Raw genomic sequence first — 20,588 nt, forward strand, 5'->3', positions numbered from 1 at the left:
AACGCTCTAACAAGGAGGCTAAAGGCTGCATCCTCCAGTGTCAGTTGCTAGAGCGTTTCGTGAGATCAAAGGAGTAAGGTTTACTCACACAGCAACTACTAGCTAGCCTCCGTTACACTCACCCCCCTAAACCTCACTCACATCCGGGTCACGGCACCAATGAAACCCCTCCTCTGTTCGAACCACCTACTCCAAGCGGGACTCGAGCCCGGGTCCGCCAGCATGAGAGTCAAACGCTCTAACAAGGAGGCTAAAGGCTGCATCCTCCAGTGTCAGTCGCTAGAGCGTTTCGTGAGATCAAAGGAGTAAGGTTTACTCACACAGCTACTACTAGCTAGCCTCCGTTACACTCACCCCCCTAAACCTCACTCAAATCCGGGTCACGGGGGGGGCGCTGTCGCGCGTTGAGAATGTAAGACGCGTTTTCGATCGCTCCCGGAGAAGGTTTCAGATTTACTAATACTTAACAGCACAATCACTTTCTTTGTTGTTACGTGACTCAAAACTAGCTTCCTAAACGCTGATACCATTCCTAAATCGATTATAAGTGTAAATATGTCGTCGTCGTCTCGGTCAAAAGGCGACGCGGGTAAAGGAGGCCGCAATAAAGCCCCGCTCTGTTCAGGAGACGCTAACGGGTCCACGGTGAGTGTGTGCCCCGCAGATGATTCACCTGGGACTATCACTTGTCTTCAGACAATGCTGGACTCTATCAAGAATGAGATTTGTCAGAAAATCGACTTACTATCTACTGACTTACGTTCCGAGATTGCTACAGTGCGTTCAGACGTTAAAGGCTGGTTGGAACCTTTGCAACAGATGGTTGAAGCCAATACTAGCACCATAAAAGAACTGGAGCGATCTACGTCTGATCATAGCGATCGCCTATCGGAACTTGAGAATCTGATAACGTCGCTCAGTGATCGGGTGACTCATCTTGATGCTAAGTGCGAAGATTTGGAGGGGCGTTCTAGGAGAAACAATCTTCGTCTGGTGGGTCTTCCCGAAGGCTGCGAGGGCTCGCGCCCTTCTGAATATGTGGCCCAACTTTTGCAGGAGATTTTGCAGCTTCAGGATAAACCCTTGCTGGATCGCGCACACCGTACACTCCGTGAAAAACCGAAAAAAGGAGAACCTCCGCGCCCTCTTGTCATCAGAGTGCATTACTTTCATGTGCGCACTGAGATCCTTCAAAGGGCTGCAGATCTCTCCCCTCTCCATTACAATGGAAAGAGGCTATCTATTTTCGCGGACTATACTACTGCGGTGGCTAAGAAGCGGGCTTCATTCAGAGATGTTAAACGCGTTCTCCACTCATGTCCTGGAGTCAAGTTTGGCTTGCTCTTCCCTGCGGTGCTGAGGATCACGTTGCCTGACGGAGTTTCACACAAGTTTACGGAACCATCTGCTGCACTAAACTTCATTCGCGGAAACGTGAAGGATGCCTCAGGTAACGATACATAGTTTTCAGATGGGGCAAATATTGATCTGAGCAACATGGATGGACATTATTATGTTTATTTATGATTTTGGCTGGCCCTTCATTATTGAGAACTCATGTCTGCAAAGTGCACCGTTAAGAGTTAACGTACAGCCTAACGGAGCAATATGTCCCATCGACTATCCTATTGAACTATCCTATGCTGATGTATGGGACGAGATACAATTTCATAACTGCTGTTTTGTTTACTGATATTTTCTGTTTATATCTTAAATACTGTTACCTTTTCCGAAGCAACATACGCGAGTTCAGTTAGTTGGCGCTATGTTGTCACAGAGTAGGATTGTTAATGTTAAAGGGTTGTATCTGTGTCTCGTTTGGGGAGATGCTTTCTCATTTTTTCTTTCTTTTCTTTTCTTTCTTTCTTTCTTTCTTCTTTTTTTGTTGTTGTGCCATCTACAGTGTTTTGCCAGATTTGTATTGTGTATATATACTATCAACATTGCTTGTATACTTGATCCAATACATTCACTTTAAACATGTCACAGTCTAAGAAAGAGTGCAGATTAGGAGGTAACAACTTAAGGTTTGTTAGTTGGAACTGCAAAGGGGTAAATGAACCAGTGAAACGTAGTAAGGTGCTACATCATCTTCATCATTTGGGGGCACAAATTGTTTATCTCCAAGAAACTCATCTCAGAACTAAAGACCATCAACTACTAAAAAGAAGATGGGTAGGCCAAGTTTATCATTCCACATTCCAGGGTAAAGCCAGAGGGACAGCAATCCTTATACATAAATCAGTTCCCTTCGTATGTTTAGATGTTAAAACAGATCCAAATGGCAGATTTGTCATCGTCTCAGGGAAAATTGGTAACACTGCACTTCTTTTAGTTAACATTTACGCCCCTAATTGGGATGATGACAAATTCTTTAGACGTTTATTTTCCTCATTGCCAGACACTTCTTCACATTATGTTATCTTGGGAGGGGACTTTAACTGTTGGCTTAACCCTGACCTTGATCGTTCTTCTCCCAGACGTAATTCACCCTCAAAATCTGCTCGAGTAATTCAGTTGTTTATGGAAGAGTTTGCCGTTTCTGACCCATGGCGTTTCTTTAGTCCACACGGTAAAGCATTTTCTTTCTTTTCCCATGTTCACCAAACATTCACACGCATTGATTATTTTTTAATAGATAATAGACTTATACAATCAGTGGAATCATGCAATTATAATGCTATTGTAATATCGGACCATGCACCAGTTACCATGAATATTTACGTAGAGGGGCTCAATGGTACGCGCCCACCGTGGCGATTCAACACCCGCATGTTATCAGAACAAAGATTTGTGGAATTTGTCTCTAATCGAATAGATTTTTTCATATCCACAAATAGCAGTCCAGAGATATCTGCATCTCTTTTCTGGGAGGCTCTGAAGGCATTTCTTAGGGGGGAAATTATTTCATACACTTGCCATAAGGCAAGATTAAACAAAAAGAGGCGCTCTGAGATAACGCAGAAAATAACTAAATTAGATAATATATATGCTTTCACCCCATCTCCAGACATTTATAAAGAACGCCAATCTTTACAGGCAGAGTTCGATATACTCTCAACAAGTTATGTAGAGAATTTACTGCTCAGAACTAGGTCTAGGTATTATGAAGCAGGAGATAAAGCGGGTCGACTGTTGGGTCTCCAACTGCGGCAAGAATCAATCTCCCACCTTATTCCCCAGATTAAAACACCTTCAGGGACAACAACAGATCCCATATTAATTAACAATCATTTTAAAGATTATTACACTTCCCTTTATGCATCAGAGCAATCTGCTAACCTCTCTGACTTTGATAATTTTTTTAGTACCCTCAATATCCCTACAGTTGATTCTAATTTAGTTGATCAGCTGGAAGTACCCATCACTATAGATGAACTTGCCAAAGCTGCTTCTTCTATGCAGAGTGGCAAATGTCCTGGGCCGGATGGGTATCCAGTAGAATTTTATAAGAAGTTTTTGAACAAACTGGCCCCCATACTATTAGACATGTACAATGAATCATTTAATTTATCAAAACTTCCTCAAACCCTTAATCAGGCCTCAATCTCCCTGATTCTAAAAAGAGAAAAAGATCCTTTGGACTGCTCTTCATATCGTCCTATTAGTTTACTTAATGTTGATTTTAAACTTTTATCCAAACTATTGGCGATGCGTCTGGAAACTATATTGCCATCAATCATATCTTCAGACCAGACTGGCTTTATTAAGGGTAGACATTCCTTTTTTAATATTAGGCGATTATGTAATGTTGTTTATAGCTCCTCACCCCCTTCGATCCCTGAAGCTGTTCTATCATTAGATGCTGAGAAGGCATTTGACCGGGTAGAATGGGGGTATCTTTTCTACACATTAAAGAAATTTGGTTTTGGTGAGAATTTTATTTCATGGGTGAAGTTGCTATATTCTGCTCCCCAAGCATCAGTTAGAACTAACAATACTCACTCAGAATACTTTAATCTTTACCGTTCCACCCATCAAGGATGCCCTTTAAGCCCACTTCTTTTTGCTATTGCCATTGAGCCTCTTTCCGTAGCTTTAAAATGTGACCCATTAATAAAAGGAATAACAAGATTAGGTATTGAGCAGAAGGTCTCATTGTACGCAGATGATCTCCTTCTCTATATCTCAGATTTTTCTGTGTCAGTATCGGCGGTTGTTAACAATTTAAAATTATGTTGGTTTATTTCCGGTTACAAGCTTAATTTAGGTAAAAGCGAATTTTTCCCATTGAATTCAGTGGCCAAAAAATACCCTTTGCATACTTTACCATTCAAAATTGCACAGTGCAATTTTAAATATCTCGGGGTCTGTATAACCAATAGATTTCAAGATCTTTTTAAACTTAATTTTGATAAACTATTGCTTCAAGTTCAAAAAGACTTTGAACGATGGTCAGTACTCCCTTTATCCTTACCTGGAAGAATTAATTCTGTAAAAATGAATACCCTCCCAAAATTCATGTATTTGTTTCAGTGCATTCCCATTTTTCTCCCTCTATCGTTTTTTCAGAGACTAGATAGGTTAGTCTCTGAGTTTATTTGGAATAAAAAAACTGCCAGAGTTAGCAAAACACTTCTTCAACGACCCAAATCTCTTGGGGGCATGGGCTTACCCAACTTTAGACACTATTACTGGGCTGCTAATTTCAGGGTTTTTCAATACTGGTTAAACCAGGCCCAATCTCAGAGCTCACCCATGTGGCTTGCCATGGAGGCAACTTCATGCATTCCTACTACATTAACTGCCCTGTTATATTCTCCTATTAACAGTTCATCTTCTCCCTATACAAAAAATGTAATTGTAAAAACTGCATTGCGAATCTGGAGACAGTTTAGGCTGTATTATGGACTACAAACATTTTCTATGTCTGCCCCTATAGCGTCAAACTTTGCTTTCTCACCATCAATGATGGACAAGACTTTTTCCCAGTGGGCAACATATGGTCTATCAATGTTCAAAGATTTATACATAGATGATGTTTTCGCATCCTTTCAACAGCTGGTGGATAAGTTTCTATTGCCCAGAAACAATTTTTTTCGATACTTGCAAGCTCGTAGTTTTATCCGTAATATGCACCCACAATTTCCCAGTCTTCCCACTTCTACTCCCATAGATTTATTCCTTGAACCGATATCCATTGGGAAAGGGATGATTTCTTTTTTTTATGACAAAATAGGTTCCCTACATAGAAGCTCATTGTCGTCTATAAAAACACAGTGGGAGGAAGACTTGTTAGAGGACATTTCAGATGAACTATGGGAGAGTATTTTATACAGGGTGCATTCCTCATCTGTGTGTGCCAAACATGGTTGGATCCAATGCAAAATACTTCACCGTACTCATTGGACTAAGGTCAAACTCTCTAAAATTTACTCTGACATTGATCCTATCTGTGACCGTTGTCGTCAGGCTCCTGCAACCCTAGCACATATGTTTTGGTTCTGCCCAACCCTATTTGGATATTGGACTAATATATTTGAGACAATGTCAGATGTAGTTGAGACAACTATTGAACCTGTGGCTATAACAGCACTGTTTGGTACACTCCCTCTCTCAGTTCACTGTTCAGGGTACAAGGCGGATTTTGTGGCCTTTGTGTCCCTCCTGGCCAGACGTCAGATTTTACTGCATTGGAAATCATCTGCTCCACCTACTCACTCCATGTGGATTAAAGACGTTTTTCACTTTATTAAATTGGAGAAAATCAGACTTTCACTGAGGGGCTCTTCAAAGAACTTTTATAAAATGTGAGGTTCTCTTCTTGCATACATGGAAACATATACCTCTTGCATGCTGGAAAATGGTTAGTAATTGTACTCTGTAATAGGATGGCACCGTTCCTGTAACAACACTTATAATTGATTAATGTGTTTGAACTTTTACTTTGGTTGGCACGTGTTGTTTCTTTTCTTTTTCTTCTTATTTTTAATTTAATTTTTTATTTTAATTTATTATTATTATTATTATATTTGTTTTTTTTTTTTGTTTTTTTGTTTTTTTTTGGGGGGGGGGGGGTCATTTTTTATTGTTCATACTACAGTTATATTTGGTACTTTGTTGGGTATGGTCGTTGGCTATGTTCCTATTTGGGGTCAATAATTGTTCCCTTTATATTGAGTGTGCCCTGGCTCCCAACCCATCTTCTGATCTTACCCTTTTTTTCTACACATGTTCAATTGTACAACTGTGGTCTGGAATATTCTGTAATATGTGGAAAAACCTATAAATAAAGTGGAAAAAAAAAAAAAAAAAATCCGGGTCACGGCACCAATGAAACCCCTCCTCTGTTCGAACCACCCACTCCAAGCGGGACTCGAGCCCGGGTCCGCCAGCATGAGAGTCAAACGCTCTAACAAGGAGGCTAAAGGCTGCATCCTCCAGTGTCAGTCGCTAGAGCGTTTCGTGAGATCAAAGGAGTAAGGTTTACTCACACAGCAACTACTAGCTTGCCTCCGTTACACTCACCCCCCTAAACCTCACTCATATCAGGGTCACGGCACCAATGAAACCCCTCCTGTTCGAACCGGCCGCTCCAAGCGGGACTCGAACCCGGGTTCGCCGGCATGAGAGTTAAACACTCTAATAAGGAGGCTAAAGGCTGCAACCCCTAAAGGCTAAAGGATTTAGAGGTTGCAACCACTACGCTAGAGTGTCTCGTGAGATCAGAGGAGTGAGGTTTACTCAAACAGCAACTGCTAGCTAGCCTCCGTCACACAGACGTACATTTAAATGAAAATATAAAGTCGCACAGATTTATTGATTACTTTTTACTCATTTAACCTTTTAACTTCAACTACATTGGCAACTTCATATTTAACATAGAACAAGAATATTTTTACTAATTTAGAGTAGACTTTAGAAAGAAGTAGTCAACTTACCACCAGCAATAAGCAAAGCCAAAATCAAGTTTCATGATGCCTGATTTCATTCTATATTAACATTTATAAAAACAAACCTGCATTTCACAAAAGCATCATTAGCCAAGTGTGGTCACAATTTCCATTGAACTCTGTTGGTAACAACAAAACATGTGACCATAGTTTTGGGAACCCCACCCTTGGACAACACTACTACAGACCAGCTGAAACTCATAGAGCAATCTGGTGCCCCCCGGACAACGTGACTTCACCCCTGCCCCAGTGGAGGTCTGTGCACGCCAAGGTATTCTCGGTACCATTTAACCTTGTAGATAAACGTCCCAAAATATTAGTTATCTCGTGGTAGTGTGTGCGGCCTGTGAAATGCACAGATGACATCCTGATATGAACATTAACATCTTGTGCATAAGCCCTGTGCTTAACAAACTATACATTTAACATATATTGTTTTGTTTTGTTTTAGCTGAAACTTGTAAGGGAAAAGTAGTTATTAACATGAATTTGTGTCAAAAAGCATTTTTTTGTGTCAAAAAATCTTCAGTTAAATACATTTATCCAAAGTATTATTGCAGATAATAGGGGAAACTATATAAAAGGTGTTTCTGTGATGAAATGAAATATGAGAGAATAACAAATGTTAATCAACAGCAAAAATTACTTTAAATTGTTAGATTATTCCCTATCAAGGTCAAAGTGTACCAAGTGGTGCTATTTTATTTGTTTTTCCTAAAGCAGTCAAGGACATTTGTTTCAAATGATTGCTTCACTGTGAACATACATTACGTTGAAAGTGAACTGGCCAGTATAAAAGCCACAGCAGAGAAGGCAAATGTTGAAGATACAAGCATGAAGTTTCTGGTCTTGGCTGTTCTGGTTGTTGGAGGTAAGAAGCTTTTAAAGCCTGATAATATACACCGACCACTGTAAGGGTTTGGTAATTGTATGCAGGGACAGTAGCATCATTCTTCATTTTCATTCAATTGATTAAACAACTTTTTTTTACTTCAAAAAAAGAATGTTTAAACAATAATATTACTTTTAAAATGCCTAATAATCTTTATTGCTATTATTTTATTTTACCACAGCTTACGGATGTGGGCTGCCCACCTACCCTCCTATTTTGTCGAGGGTTGTGGGGGGTGTGGATGTCCGTCCTCACAGCTGGCCTTGGCAGGTAGAATCACATTCCATTCATTTTTATTTTGGGGGGCAAAACATATAATACAATGCAATGAAGACTAAGAGATGAACAAATAAATGTTCCTCAAAAGCCTGATGTATCTTAAAAAAAAAAAAAAAAATTATGTTTGGACAATCAAGTGCTCATCTTGAAATATTACTAACAATATAAAAGTTATTCCTACGTTTACTTGACCTGACAAGGGACCTTTTTAGATTTATACTAAAAGGCCCTTTGCTTGCTAAAAACGTATAAACCATAAAGCAGACAACCGAAGGCATAAAGATTTTGTCCAACAGGTTATTGAGCAAAGGTTTGCTCATGTTGATCATTTAGAGGCTTTAAAATTTATAGAGTTCATATTTGCTGACTTACACAAGGACACAAGGAAGTTAACTGAGCCCTGTTCTGTTCTTCACACAGGTTTCCCTCCAGTACAAGAGTGGTAGTAACTGGTACCACACTTGTGGAGGCAGTCTTATTTCCAATGAGTGGGTTCTGACTGCTGCTCACTGCATCAGGTGAGTCTGAGGAATAGGCTGAGGATCTTAGTCACTGCCTGAGTTGGGAGTAAAAAAGTATGCTCACACTTTAGATTAGGGTTCAATTCTCAGTACACACAACAACAAAAAAATGACTTGTTGAAGTTACTTAAAAATATGCATAAAGTGGTTGCACAAAACTATATTGAGCAATTTTTACAAATAACAATTTAGTTTTATGAACAAAAGAAACTCAAGTAAAGCTGACATAATTTCTTTGAGTAAATACAAACCATTTAAATTTGTCACTGTTACATAATATGTATATGTGCCATTTTCTTAATAATGATATGTTCAATTTATAAAAGTTTATGTAAGGTGAACACATTTATCAATTTAATCTTTAAAACTTTTAAAAAACAAACATGTTTTAGAAATAAAATGCAAAAAAAACTCAGACAAACTCAAAGAAATAATAATTGAAAACAGGAATTCCATCCAATAAATGTTTATTCAAGTGCCCACAGTCTAAACACAGGCACCACTCTTCTGTATAATGTTAACAACAAAATTACAGAAACTCCTCAATGTCCAACATTAAACACTAACATAAACTAACAACAGCTTTCTCTTTACTGAAAAACAAAGAATAACACTTGCAAAGCATGCTGGGAACTACAGATCCACTGTCCAGTTAGTTATGTCAGCACAAATATTTCATGTAGTGTTAACACAAATTAATTAAGTAAACTTCAGATTTACATATATTAGGCTGATTGAACACAAACATAGCTAATTTCGACACAACTTAATTGAATTAAGTAAAGTAAACAATTTAAATGTGTCTTATCTATAAAAGGCTTGAATCGTTTTTAGTGTATTAACTGTGACTTTTGCCTCAATAAACTCATAATTACTGTTTATTAAATGGTGAGTAGTTCATAAAAAAATTTAAATTGTCGTTGATTACTCAGCCTCATGTCATTCCAAACCCGTAAGACTTTCATTCATCTCATCAGTCAAACTCCCTTTAATATTTAGATGTAGAATAAGGTCATGCAGAATAAGTGATTTATAAGCACTAATAAACTATCCTAGTATGCTTCCTACTAAGCAACTGGTTAACAGGGAGAACTGGACCCTGAACTAAGTATTTTAATATTATATACGTTACATGGTTTATGTCAAAGTATGGTATTACTTACCATTGGGATGGCACTTTTAAGTGTTTCTGAACTGTTTTGTCTTTCTCTTGTGGCCTTGCAGCAGTAGCAGAACTTACAGAGTGTATCTGGGAAAACACAACCTGAAGGAGGAGGACAACGGATCTCTCGCCATCTCCCCCAGCAAGATCATTGTCCATGAGGGCTGGAATTCCTTCACCATCCGGTACGGTGGCCAAAAGACTCCTCACGAAGAACAGATTTTAAACAATTGAGCAATGAAATTTAGTTTTAATGTTGTCTCTGGACCGCAGTAATGACATCGCCCTGATCAAACTGGAGAGTCCTGTCACCTCAAGCAACACTATCACTCCTGCATGTCTTCCTATGGATGGCGACATTCTGCCCCACAATGCTCCCTGCTACGTCACTGGCTGGGGACGTCTCTACAGTAAGTAATGCTGATGGATACGCATCAAGATAGGCAAAACGATCACAGTAAATGTGGAGATTGTGGAGACATTTGTTCTTCTTTTCTTCTCTAGCCAATGGACCTCTTGCTGATATCCTGCAGCAGGCTCTCCTGCCTGTGGTGGATCACGCCACCTGCTCAAAGTCTGACTGGTGGGGCTCTCAGGTCACACAAAGCATGGTCTGCGCTGGTGGAGATGGTGTTGTTGCTGGATGTAATGTAAGGAGATACTACTGATTTCATCCAGACTGTAAATCAGGGCAAAAATCTGAGCTAATGTCACAAAGTGTATTCCAGCCTTTAATGTCATAAGAAGTGAAAGACATGAAGAAATATGTTGAATATATTTAAGGGATATTTTCATCAAAAGACAATGGGCTAAATAAAACCGCTCCTGTCACACAGGGCGACTCTGGTGGCCCCCTGAATTGTGCTGGTAGCGACGGTGCTTGGGAGGTCCATGGTATTGTCAGCTTTGGTTCAGGCCTGAGCTGCAACTATTCCAAGAAGCCCACCGTTTTCACTCGTGTGAGCGGCTACATTGACTGGATCAGCAAGGTATGCGATTTATATTAACAAGCAAGTTAAATAACCCACAAAATGTCATTACGGAAAATATTGTAATACTATTGAAAATCTTTTGCTTTTCTAATCTCTTACAGAACATGGCCAGCTATTAAAGATCAAACAGAAAAATGGGTTTTGTATCATCCTTGGATTGAACAATAAAAATATTAAACAACACACAACTTGTGTAAATGTATTTGCACTATATGTACATTTTTTTTGTTCATTATTTATTTATAAAATACACTGCAATACACTTATGATGCATTGGTACAATTTTAGCACAACGTTTTGTTAGTGGTGCTTGTCAAAACTATGAGATCTTATAGTTAAGTAAGTCACATTTCCAATAGAGCCCGATAGGTGGCAGTGTGGTGTTTTATTTAGATTGTATAAAAAAATAGACAGTGTCCGTAAGGTCACCCATAGGTTTCCGAAGAGCATTTTTGAAGCCCAAAGTGGGCGGAGCCAGCGCGGCCATCTTAGCAGTGTCACCATGCATCAGTCCTGGATAACCAAAAATGGGCAAAGATGCGGGACGTGAAAGCACGCCCACCTAGCTCGACCATAGCCAAACCTCCTACACTCAAGTGACCACGGCCTTAATTATGCAGAACTTTAGGGCTTAATATAATTTAAACGGATGAGTTATAAAAATAAATAAAAATCACCCCTCACAGTTGCCATGAAGGGCAAATATAGACCTAAATCATTTTTTGTACCAGGCTGTAAACATATATGTTTTTAATTGTTTCTGCTGTAAAGTCTCTATTCAAAAGAATGATCAGAAGGTTGCCGCCTGGTCCCATTCAAGATCATTTTATATGGTTTTCATTTTTCATGACTCTTGACCAAACGTTGACCATCGTTTGTTAGTGTTTTGCAAATGTTCTTCTAGCATTTCCAGTCTTTCAATTTAAAATAAAATACATCAGATTCAGAACAAATATCTATTGCTTTTGTTGGTATTTGTAACCAAGTGGTTGGGAGTAGCTATCAGAGGCATTTTGTTGGAATTGACCATGTTTATTGAATTTTTAAATTCATGAATTTGAGTGCAAGAGAAGAAAACGGTCCAAACCAGGAAACAGGACATGTGGCATAGTTTCATTGTAAGCTGTTATTAAACATGTATTTTCATGTGTATGTATTACCTACATATAAAAAGATCTTAGGGTATTATTGAAAACAATGTTTGATATTCATATATTTAGTAATAGTAAACTACCAAAAAGTGCCCATGTGCAGGTTTGTTATCATGCAGAGGGGACACACACAATTAATGAGGGATTCAGCCAAGTCTTAATAAATAATTTTAGTGGTACACTTATATGAATATGTGGAAAAAAATTATTGTTGAATCATTAGCAGTCACAGCAAACAATACAGAAAGACAAACATTGCTTTAAATGATTACTAAATAATATTCTAGATTGGAAGAGGATCTGAAGACTGATCAAATCTGATAAAACAGATCTTCATCTTGGTCAAACTCACTCACTGTGCAGCCACAGTGATGTACCTCGGCTCCATGCTACCAAAGTAGGATTTCTCCCACTCGCTCATGAGGTCAAAATGGAGAGGTCGGTCACAGAAGGTGCAAGAGGCTATAGCCGGTCCATTCAGTGGTAGGCCAACCTCCTGCCAGACATCCAACAGTTTCTCTGTCCAAAAAAAAAAATTAATAAAAATACAGATCATATTCAGTGTAAAATGTAAGCGCATCCAGGGACATCCCTATGGCAATGGCAGATGTTGTGTAACAAATTAAATTAAAATCAGTTCGAAAACACACCTGCTATTTTGTGGCACTAGCATTACAGAAATGAAACTCTTCACCTTTAAACTATAAAAAGTAAGAGTTTTGCTCAACAGACCTTATTCGGAGCATGAAAGCGCGGCTGTGAGGGATAGACTTACAGTGTTTTCAGTGGAATCCGCTATATAAAGCTCATAGATCACGTATAATTTTCCACAGCCTATGTTGCCTGTATTTTTTTGGTCTACTGAAATTATTTGGAAAGATATTTTTGCAGTGTTTCATCCGCAGAACAATCCAAAAACACATTAAATAATAGCACAACCCACTGAAGAGATGTATGTTCTTCCCTCACAGATAATCAAAGATGGCGCTGCTGGGAATAAGGTCTATTGAATGATCACTCACCTACAAAGTAGTTCATCATAATGGGGTTGTGGAAAGGAGAAGGAGCCAACCGCAGTAGCTCCTCCCCGCGAGCCACCGTCGGGTAATTTATGGCCTGAACGTAGATGTTGTGTTCCTCCAACAGAATATCACACACCTTGGAGTTTTTCGCTGCATTTCCAACCTGAAAAATTAGATTTCAAGTTAAAACATTTAGACTTGTGCAGACCAAGTCTTTCTACACATTACATATAATTAGAGCTGTGACCGCCATAAACATTGAGGGAGACAAGTAATAATAACCAGATGTGGCCAAATCAGATATAACCCTACTCCTCCTTTACTTTAGCTACTTAAGATATCAGTAGCTAAACAGTGAATATTGTTTACCAACTGACAGTAAAAAGAGTAGGGGTGTAACCCCGGCATCCTGGCCAAATTTGCCCATTGGCCTCTGTCCATCATGGCCTCCCAATAATCCCCATATACTGATTGGCTTCATCACTGTCTCCTCTCCACAAATCAGCTGCTGTATGGTGGGTATGCTGGCGCAATATGGGTGCCACACATTAGTGGGGGTTGGGGTTGAGGAGACACCCCCCCCCCCCCCCCCCGCCCCATATGTAAAGCACTTGATTACCAAGAAAAACGCTATATAAATGTAACAAATTATTACTATTGAATATGAATAATGCAAAAAAAAATGTTTAGAATTGAAAATCCAGCCTATAATTTTTATATTTTGTGTAGTGAAGTTCATAACTGAATGTGACGGGACAAGAAACTTTAACAGAGCTGTTTTCTGCTCCCCGTACAATTTGTATGGTCCCCCAATGTGTTCAAGACATGGTAACATTTTGCATATAATAGGCAGACTCATCAGTGCAGTTATAGAACAATTAAATAACTTGAGTATTTGCATCCTGTAATTGTTAACACTATAGTTGCCAACACTGACCCGTATAGGAATGATGTGGCTGGGGCAGTTGACCACAGGCAGCCCAGCGTCCAGCAGCAGCTGTCTCATGAGTTTGACGTTTCTCTGATGGGCTCTGCGCAAGGCCTGGCCTTCTGCGCTCTTTAGCACTTGCACCGATTCCAGAGCCCCCGCCAGCACCATTGGAGGTAAGGAAGTAGTGAAGATAAACCCAGCGGCGTAGGAGCGCACAGTGTCTACCAGGGCGGCAGTGCTGGCTATGTACCCACCAACACAGCCAAATGCCTTGCCTACAGATATTTCAAACAGTGTAATCTTGATGAAAAGAATTAGGGCAAGAACACAGGTGACATTGAGTAGTGCCGGATAAAATCATGCACTTGACATTGACTGTATCTCTCTTACCCAGGGTTCCCGAGACAATATCGATCTTGTGCATGATGTTGTCTCTCTCTCCTATACCTGCTCCATGAGCCCCATACAGACCAACAGCATGGACTTCATCCACAAAAGTCAGAGCACCATATTTGTGTGCTACGTCGCACAGTTCTTCCAGAGGGCAAATAGCACCTGAGAAACAAATTGAGATTTATTTAGTTGAGTCAGTATCATGCAGCATCATGCAAAAGATGTAGTTTTAAGTTACAGATGCAGAGTAGAAATGCACTATTATCAGTTGGCCATGAATAATTTATTCCACGAACCAAAGTGTATGATAAAAGGGTGGTTGCCAAGGCAAAGTTGGCTGGTCACGTGATCTCAAAATGGCCGCCCCAATGAGGCGACCCACTCTATAGCCCTGTCCCAAATAGCACCCTCACGGTCTTCCTCTGAGTCCACACTTTCACAACGTAATGCTGCTTTGACTGCCGGGTAGAAGTCCTCTGCGTAGCTCACAAACTTGTGGGCTTAGCTAAAGTGTGCATCGAGGGCGCATAACGCCCGCAAAGGAGGCGCTCATGAGCACCCTTCTTTACACTTAAATGATGAATGGACACCCTACGGTCTTATGGACTTAACGGACACGCGCACGCAATGGCCATTGTAAGTCCACAAGACCGAAAGTGCACATGAAGTGTTGTCACTTGGGACACAGCCATTTGGGACAGGGCCTATCTAAAATGAAACGGCACACTGGCTACCGATGACTGGAAGCTTCATTTCATGTGAGTGTACATACACACACAGAAAAAGGGTGTGAAAATGTAGGAGTACAACAGTTTGTCACTGGAGCAGTACTCTTAAAAGATCATATTTGTACTTTTTTTTCCACCGAAAGGTTCATAGTACCTTAAGGTACGTATGTGTACTTGATCTTTGGGACTAAAATGCATATTTTAGGAGTAAAAAAAGGTACAAAGATGTCCTTTTAAGAATACTCCCCTAGTGACAAGCTGTTATACCCACACTGTAAAAAAATTTGGTTGGTTTTTGTTGGTTTAACTTAAAAAAGTAAGTAACCTGGTTGCCTTAAAATTTTGAGTTTATTGAAATAAAACATTTGAGTTGATACAATGAAGGAAATTTGTTTAATAAATAGAAACTCAAAATATTTTTGTATCTGAACCATATAAAATTTTTGATAAATCATAAAAATAACACTATTTGGCATGTTTCACTGCATCATCAGAAATAAAACACACACAATTTCCCAATATGCTTACAAAATCTTTTAATAATATTTTAATAAAGGTTGTCGAATCTCAAAAAAATTGTCATTGTATTAACTCAAAAATTTTCATTTCAATTAACTCAAAATTTTAAGGCAACCAGGTAACTTTTTTTCTAAATATTTTTTTACAGTACATAAAGGTACAATTTTGGCACTCTTGTGTACTAATTTTCCGAACTATGTTATTTTTAATAACAAAAAAATACTGAGTGCACTTGTTTTCAAATTACATTTTTACATCAATAATTAATGGTACGCAAGTAACCCACTAGTTAGGTGCTTCATTTTAGTCTATGCATATGGCAGATGGTTTTATCCAAAGCAACTTGCAGTGCATTCAAGTTTTCCACTGTATTAGTACGCTTTCCCGGGGAATCAAACCTATGACATTGCCATTGCTTTTTTGTCAAATTTTTACCTATAATTTTCATTATTTATGCAGAATTCATGATTGAATGTGACGGGACAAACAGATCTGTTTTCAGCTATTTTGATACTGGAAAACAAACTCTTGTTAATCAATTATGTGATATCATCATCTCACCATCCATTGAATGCACAGTCTCAAAGGCCACGATTTTGGGTGTGAGTGGATCTGAGCGGCTGAGTAGTTCCTCCAGGTGACTGGCATCATTGTGTCGGAAAATTAAGCGTTTAGCCCCGCTGTTCCTGATGCCCTGGATCATGGAGGCGTGATTGCCCATGTCTGAGTAAATCTCACATCCTTTGCAGAGAAAAGACATTTTTAGAGGAATTTCAGAAGAACACTACTACCGTACAAACGTTAAAATTCCTTTATCAATTCACACATTCATTAATCAAAGGCAATTCATTCCGTTTTGTTTAATACCTGGGAGCATTTTAGCCAAAGTAAAGAGGGTGGAATCATTGGCTACAAAGCAGGAAGAAAAGACCAGGGCTCCATCTTTCTGGTGTAAACGGGCCAGCTCACTCTCCAAGGCCACGTGATAGTTACTCGTCCCAGAGATATTTCGGGTTCCACCTGCTCCTGCACCATGCTTCTCCAAAGCCTCTCTAGGAACCAATGAAACCTGTGATTACTCCGTTTTAGCAGCTATACTGTGTGTATATCCAAAAACAAAATTAGAAATGTCAAAGTTTTATGAAATTTACATATATTATTTAGCAAATCTACAATTCCACCATATATTTGAAAAGCAAATAGCTAGTATCCTATAGTTAATATACTTTAATGCACCTTCATTTGTTCTTCTCTAAGAATGATGGCAAGCATTTGTTTCATTGTCTGTTTTATGTACTGACCTTATGGCCTTAACAACTCGGGGATGTCGGCTCATGCCCAGGTAATCATTACTGCACCATACAGACACCTGGGAGCCCAAGCGTCCAGGGATGGAGTAGTCCTCACCAAAAGGGAAAACCTCTGCAAAGCGGTTCACCGTCTTAAAGATACGGTAGGTATGGTCATTCTTCTTTTCCACTATCTTCTGAGTGAAGAAGTCATCGTAGTTGAAACTGGCTCTGGCTGAATTATTTAAAGAGTAGACAGGCAATTACCACAGTCAATAAGTAAGGGAAAAAATGGCAGCAATGAAAGAAGATTGACACTAAGTGCTGCAGAATATACACTGTATACTAAACAGTCTTGGATCAATTCGACCCTTTACTCACCATCCATTATTCCACTAGTTCAGATATAAAAATATATATATATTCACACAAAGACTCTTGGCAGTCCAATCAAATAATGAGTCAAAAATTAGATATTAAATTTAAAACTGCAGACATAATAGTATACCCCTGTACTGTAAATCACTAAGGAAAATGTGGTTAAACTCACCAAAGTTATCTTGAAGAAGGTGTGTAGGACCAGTGGACTGATAACTTTGCAAGCCACTGAACATCGAGCTGATCAAACCTGGAGAAATATGCCCTTGATTTGTCAGAAATTCATCAAACACACACTAAATGCAGTATCTTTGCTCTGTTTTCACATTGAAATCCCTTTAACATTTCATTGCATATACAAAACTAAGCCCAGCTTAAACTTAGTCTCAGACTAAAATGAACTGTTTTAACTAAAAGCAACTTGCACTGAGATATCATAAAATGTATCAGTGCCATTGTTTTGTCTCAAGATGCACACCAGAAATATTTTTTTTCTAAGGCATGTTTATAAAAGCTAATCCTGGCTTAATCTAAGCCTTGTCTGTGAAACCAAGCATAAGTGTTTTGTATTTAATGTCACAGTTTAAATATATTTTCTTTAAATTACAGACTATGCAGTAGCTATGAACTATGCACCATGCTTCAAAAACTGCAATTTTCCAATTAGGTATTATTTTCTAGTAAACATGCGGCTGTGTGAAATTTCATCTGTTGTGTGATTGTCTGAAGACTAGCTTTTGTTACATCAGCAGTCTGAGTTATCATCATCTGCTTACTATTCACAGCTGAGGAGTCTCTGAAATTGGAGTTAAATGGCGCAAATTGCAGAGAGGAGAATGTTCTCCAAGCTGCATGTTATTATGTAAAATGCATCCAACCACTGCATGATACACAGCTCAGACAAAAGAGCCTCTTCAGCAGTGAACGAATTATACTGAGGTGGCAAAAAGAGACATCAGCCAGTCAGTCAGTCCATGAATCTATCACAGAGTTCTTTTTCTTTTTTTTACCTGAGGTGTCTTGATTCTCTAGATTAGGCTGAACATCCTCCTGTACTTGTGGACTTGCTTTAACCAGTCCAATCTTCGAGGAAACAAAAGGACAAGCTTTTGACATGGAGATCGCCACCTGAGTCGCTGTGGTCGCCAGCTGTCGGTTTGGCTGCTTGTGAGGGAGCAGGCCTGAACACAAAACATACATGAATATGAATATAAGCAGCGTATAGCCTTTATGGGGTACTTACTACTGATTTAGCCTCCTGGGTGCCATGGTCCTCGTACAAGGACATTATATTTTTGTGAATTCTCAGACACCATGTCAAAGTTTTAAATCTTAGACTTTTCATTTTTTGGTCTTTAAAAATGACTGAATAATCAAATGTAGCACTCTTATGCAGTTATAATAATATTTTGAAATATTAAATAGTTTGTAATTATAATTTAAATTGACTAGTTTTCCAATTATTTGTTATAAATCAAAATCTCGAGAAAATGTAAATGGGTTTCTAACCAAAATATAACTTTCTGTTACAAAACGGCATTGATTTCATATTTAAATAATTTTTAACAGGCATTTTAGGTGACACAGCAAGTGAATAGGGAAATAAATTACATATCAATGTTCCTATAAAACCAACTATTATTCCCATTATTAAACCAGTTTTTTCATTTTCATTTTTTATGTTGCTCCACTGACACATTCATACAGTCTAATTTGCATATCATATGCAAATTAGATAGTGTATAGATACATTGCATTGAATGGGAAAACCCATGTATAACCATTTTACCCACATATTGCATAAAGTAAAATGGTATATAAATTCATTCCATTATATCTTTCATAACATAATTTAGAACCATTTTCAAACAAAGTTTGGTTAAAACAAATCATGAAAGCCATATCATAAAATAAAAATAAAATAAAAAATCATTGCCCTCTATGTAATGACTTGGAAAAAATTATAAAATCAAAAAACTTTGACGGTTAAAATAGACCTAGCCTACTTGGTCTGTTTTAATGTAATATAAAATAAGGAATATTATAAATATGGAAAGTTATAGTCATTATTGCTACTGGCATAGTAAACCTTACAGTGATATACTATAGAAAATAGAAAACAGCAGCATTACCATTTCCCTCAGAGAATTGGGTGGCTTTTACAGAGATCTGGCGGACAATGATAGGACATCGGTCAGCCAAGCTGAGGAAGGCTGCCACATTTCTCAGAGAGAGGCCTGGAGTGGACTTCAGGAATGGGCAGTGATGCAGAAAAGCAGACATGATTTTAACAGCTGTAAACAATGGAAAAGATGTTGTTCAGTGGGATGAGTATTTTCAAAATGACTTTACCATAATGTAACGACGTTATTAGACTGAACGAAAAGAGGCCCAGATAAAAAATAATGATCAGGCTACATAATATTAATATGTCAGCGCCTTAAAGACCCTATTTCCAAAGTGTAGGTGTGGGCGCACCGGGCACCTAGGCGCGGCCGATAGCGCTCCTTATCTGGAACGCGCAGACACGCACTTTCCACAGCACTCCGTTCTAAAAATTATAAACTGACGTCATATATATTGATAAAGGATAGATTATACTCACCGAAAAGTTTCAACCCTACAAAACGAAGTATTATTACAATGTCCAAAACAACAACACAGTTTCAAAGTGGAGCCTATTTGCAAAAATGTAAACTAATTTTAGTCATATTACATTAATAATATTAATAATAATGACACTGTTGTTAATATAATAATATAGCATGCTATTAATAAGAAAAATGTCTTACTATTATGTTGTGATGTAGCCTAATATATGTAAGTTTATATGATAAAACCACACACAATTCCTTTAAACGATGCTGTTTATCTTTTGATGTAGGTTATAGACTTTCTCTGTTGACTATTCCTGTTCTGAGGTTACATTCAACATCACTTTTCAGTATCAAAGGATTAGAAAAGAAATATGTTCTATATTTCTGAGTGTGTAGGCCTACTATAGAACTAAATCAAGACTTAACTGGCAAATGACGCAAGCCTTATTTTTTGAGACTTGTCTTTTGAAAGAATGGAATTTGCATAATTGTAATTCCCATCTTCCCAGAAGGTGAAGTTTTACTTGTAAATAGCCTTCGTTGTAAAATTACGAGATACAACTTGTTCCCATTTGAAATATTGCGTTAATATGACAGAAAACAGCCTACCTGTTGACCTGCACTGAGGACGAACTTCTGAACGGCGCCTGATGCTCAAACGAACAGTGAAGACATTGAGACCGTCAGTCACTCTGCGTCACTCTGCTCACACCCAAATACTGTGAAACTGGGAATTGTGCGTGACCGATCTCACACAAGTCAAATCATTGGACAGTACAATTACTTTTGCTTCGTTTCATTTGGAAGACATCATTAGTTTTATGTAAAGAATACAAAATGT

General features: G+C 38.5%; 2 protein-coding genes across 2 annotated transcripts; one reads left to right on the forward strand and one right to left on the reverse strand.

The window, feature by feature from the left end:
* The first annotated feature begins 7,696 nt into the window (after positions 1 to 7,696).
* On the forward strand, positions 7,697 to 10,941 carry ela2l (elastase 2 like). Its single transcript, XM_067413919.1, has 8 exons — positions 7,697 to 7,764; positions 7,967 to 8,055; positions 8,485 to 8,582; positions 9,810 to 9,932; positions 10,021 to 10,157; positions 10,252 to 10,397; positions 10,584 to 10,736; positions 10,841 to 10,941. The coding sequence occupies exons 1-8, from the start codon at positions 7,728 to 7,730 to the stop codon at positions 10,856 to 10,858; spliced, it is 801 nt and encodes a 266-aa protein (XP_067270020.1). The 5' UTR covers positions 7,697 to 7,727; the 3' UTR covers positions 10,859 to 10,941.
* A 533-nt stretch (positions 10,942 to 11,474) lies between these two features.
* alas2 (aminolevulinate, delta-, synthase 2) lies at positions 11,475 to 20,487 on the reverse strand. Its single transcript, XM_067413918.1, has 11 exons — positions 20,357 to 20,487; positions 19,283 to 19,444; positions 18,161 to 18,331; positions 17,323 to 17,400; positions 16,785 to 17,007; positions 16,351 to 16,535; positions 16,045 to 16,224; positions 14,234 to 14,398; positions 13,850 to 14,118; positions 12,913 to 13,075; positions 11,475 to 12,409 (listed from the first exon to the last, which is right to left on the reverse strand). The coding sequence occupies exons 2-11, from the start codon at positions 19,431 to 19,433 to the stop codon at positions 12,243 to 12,245; spliced, it is 1,752 nt and encodes a 583-aa protein (XP_067270019.1). The 5' UTR covers positions 19,434 to 19,444; positions 20,357 to 20,487; the 3' UTR covers positions 11,475 to 12,242.
* Between the last annotated feature and the right edge of the window lie 101 nt (positions 20,488 to 20,588).

The sequence above is a fragment of the Pseudorasbora parva genome, chromosome 13 (assembly GCF_024679245.1).
Source record: "Pseudorasbora parva isolate DD20220531a chromosome 13, ASM2467924v1, whole genome shotgun sequence".
Classification (NCBI taxonomy): Eukaryota; Metazoa; Chordata; class Actinopteri; order Cypriniformes; family Gobionidae; genus Pseudorasbora; species Pseudorasbora parva.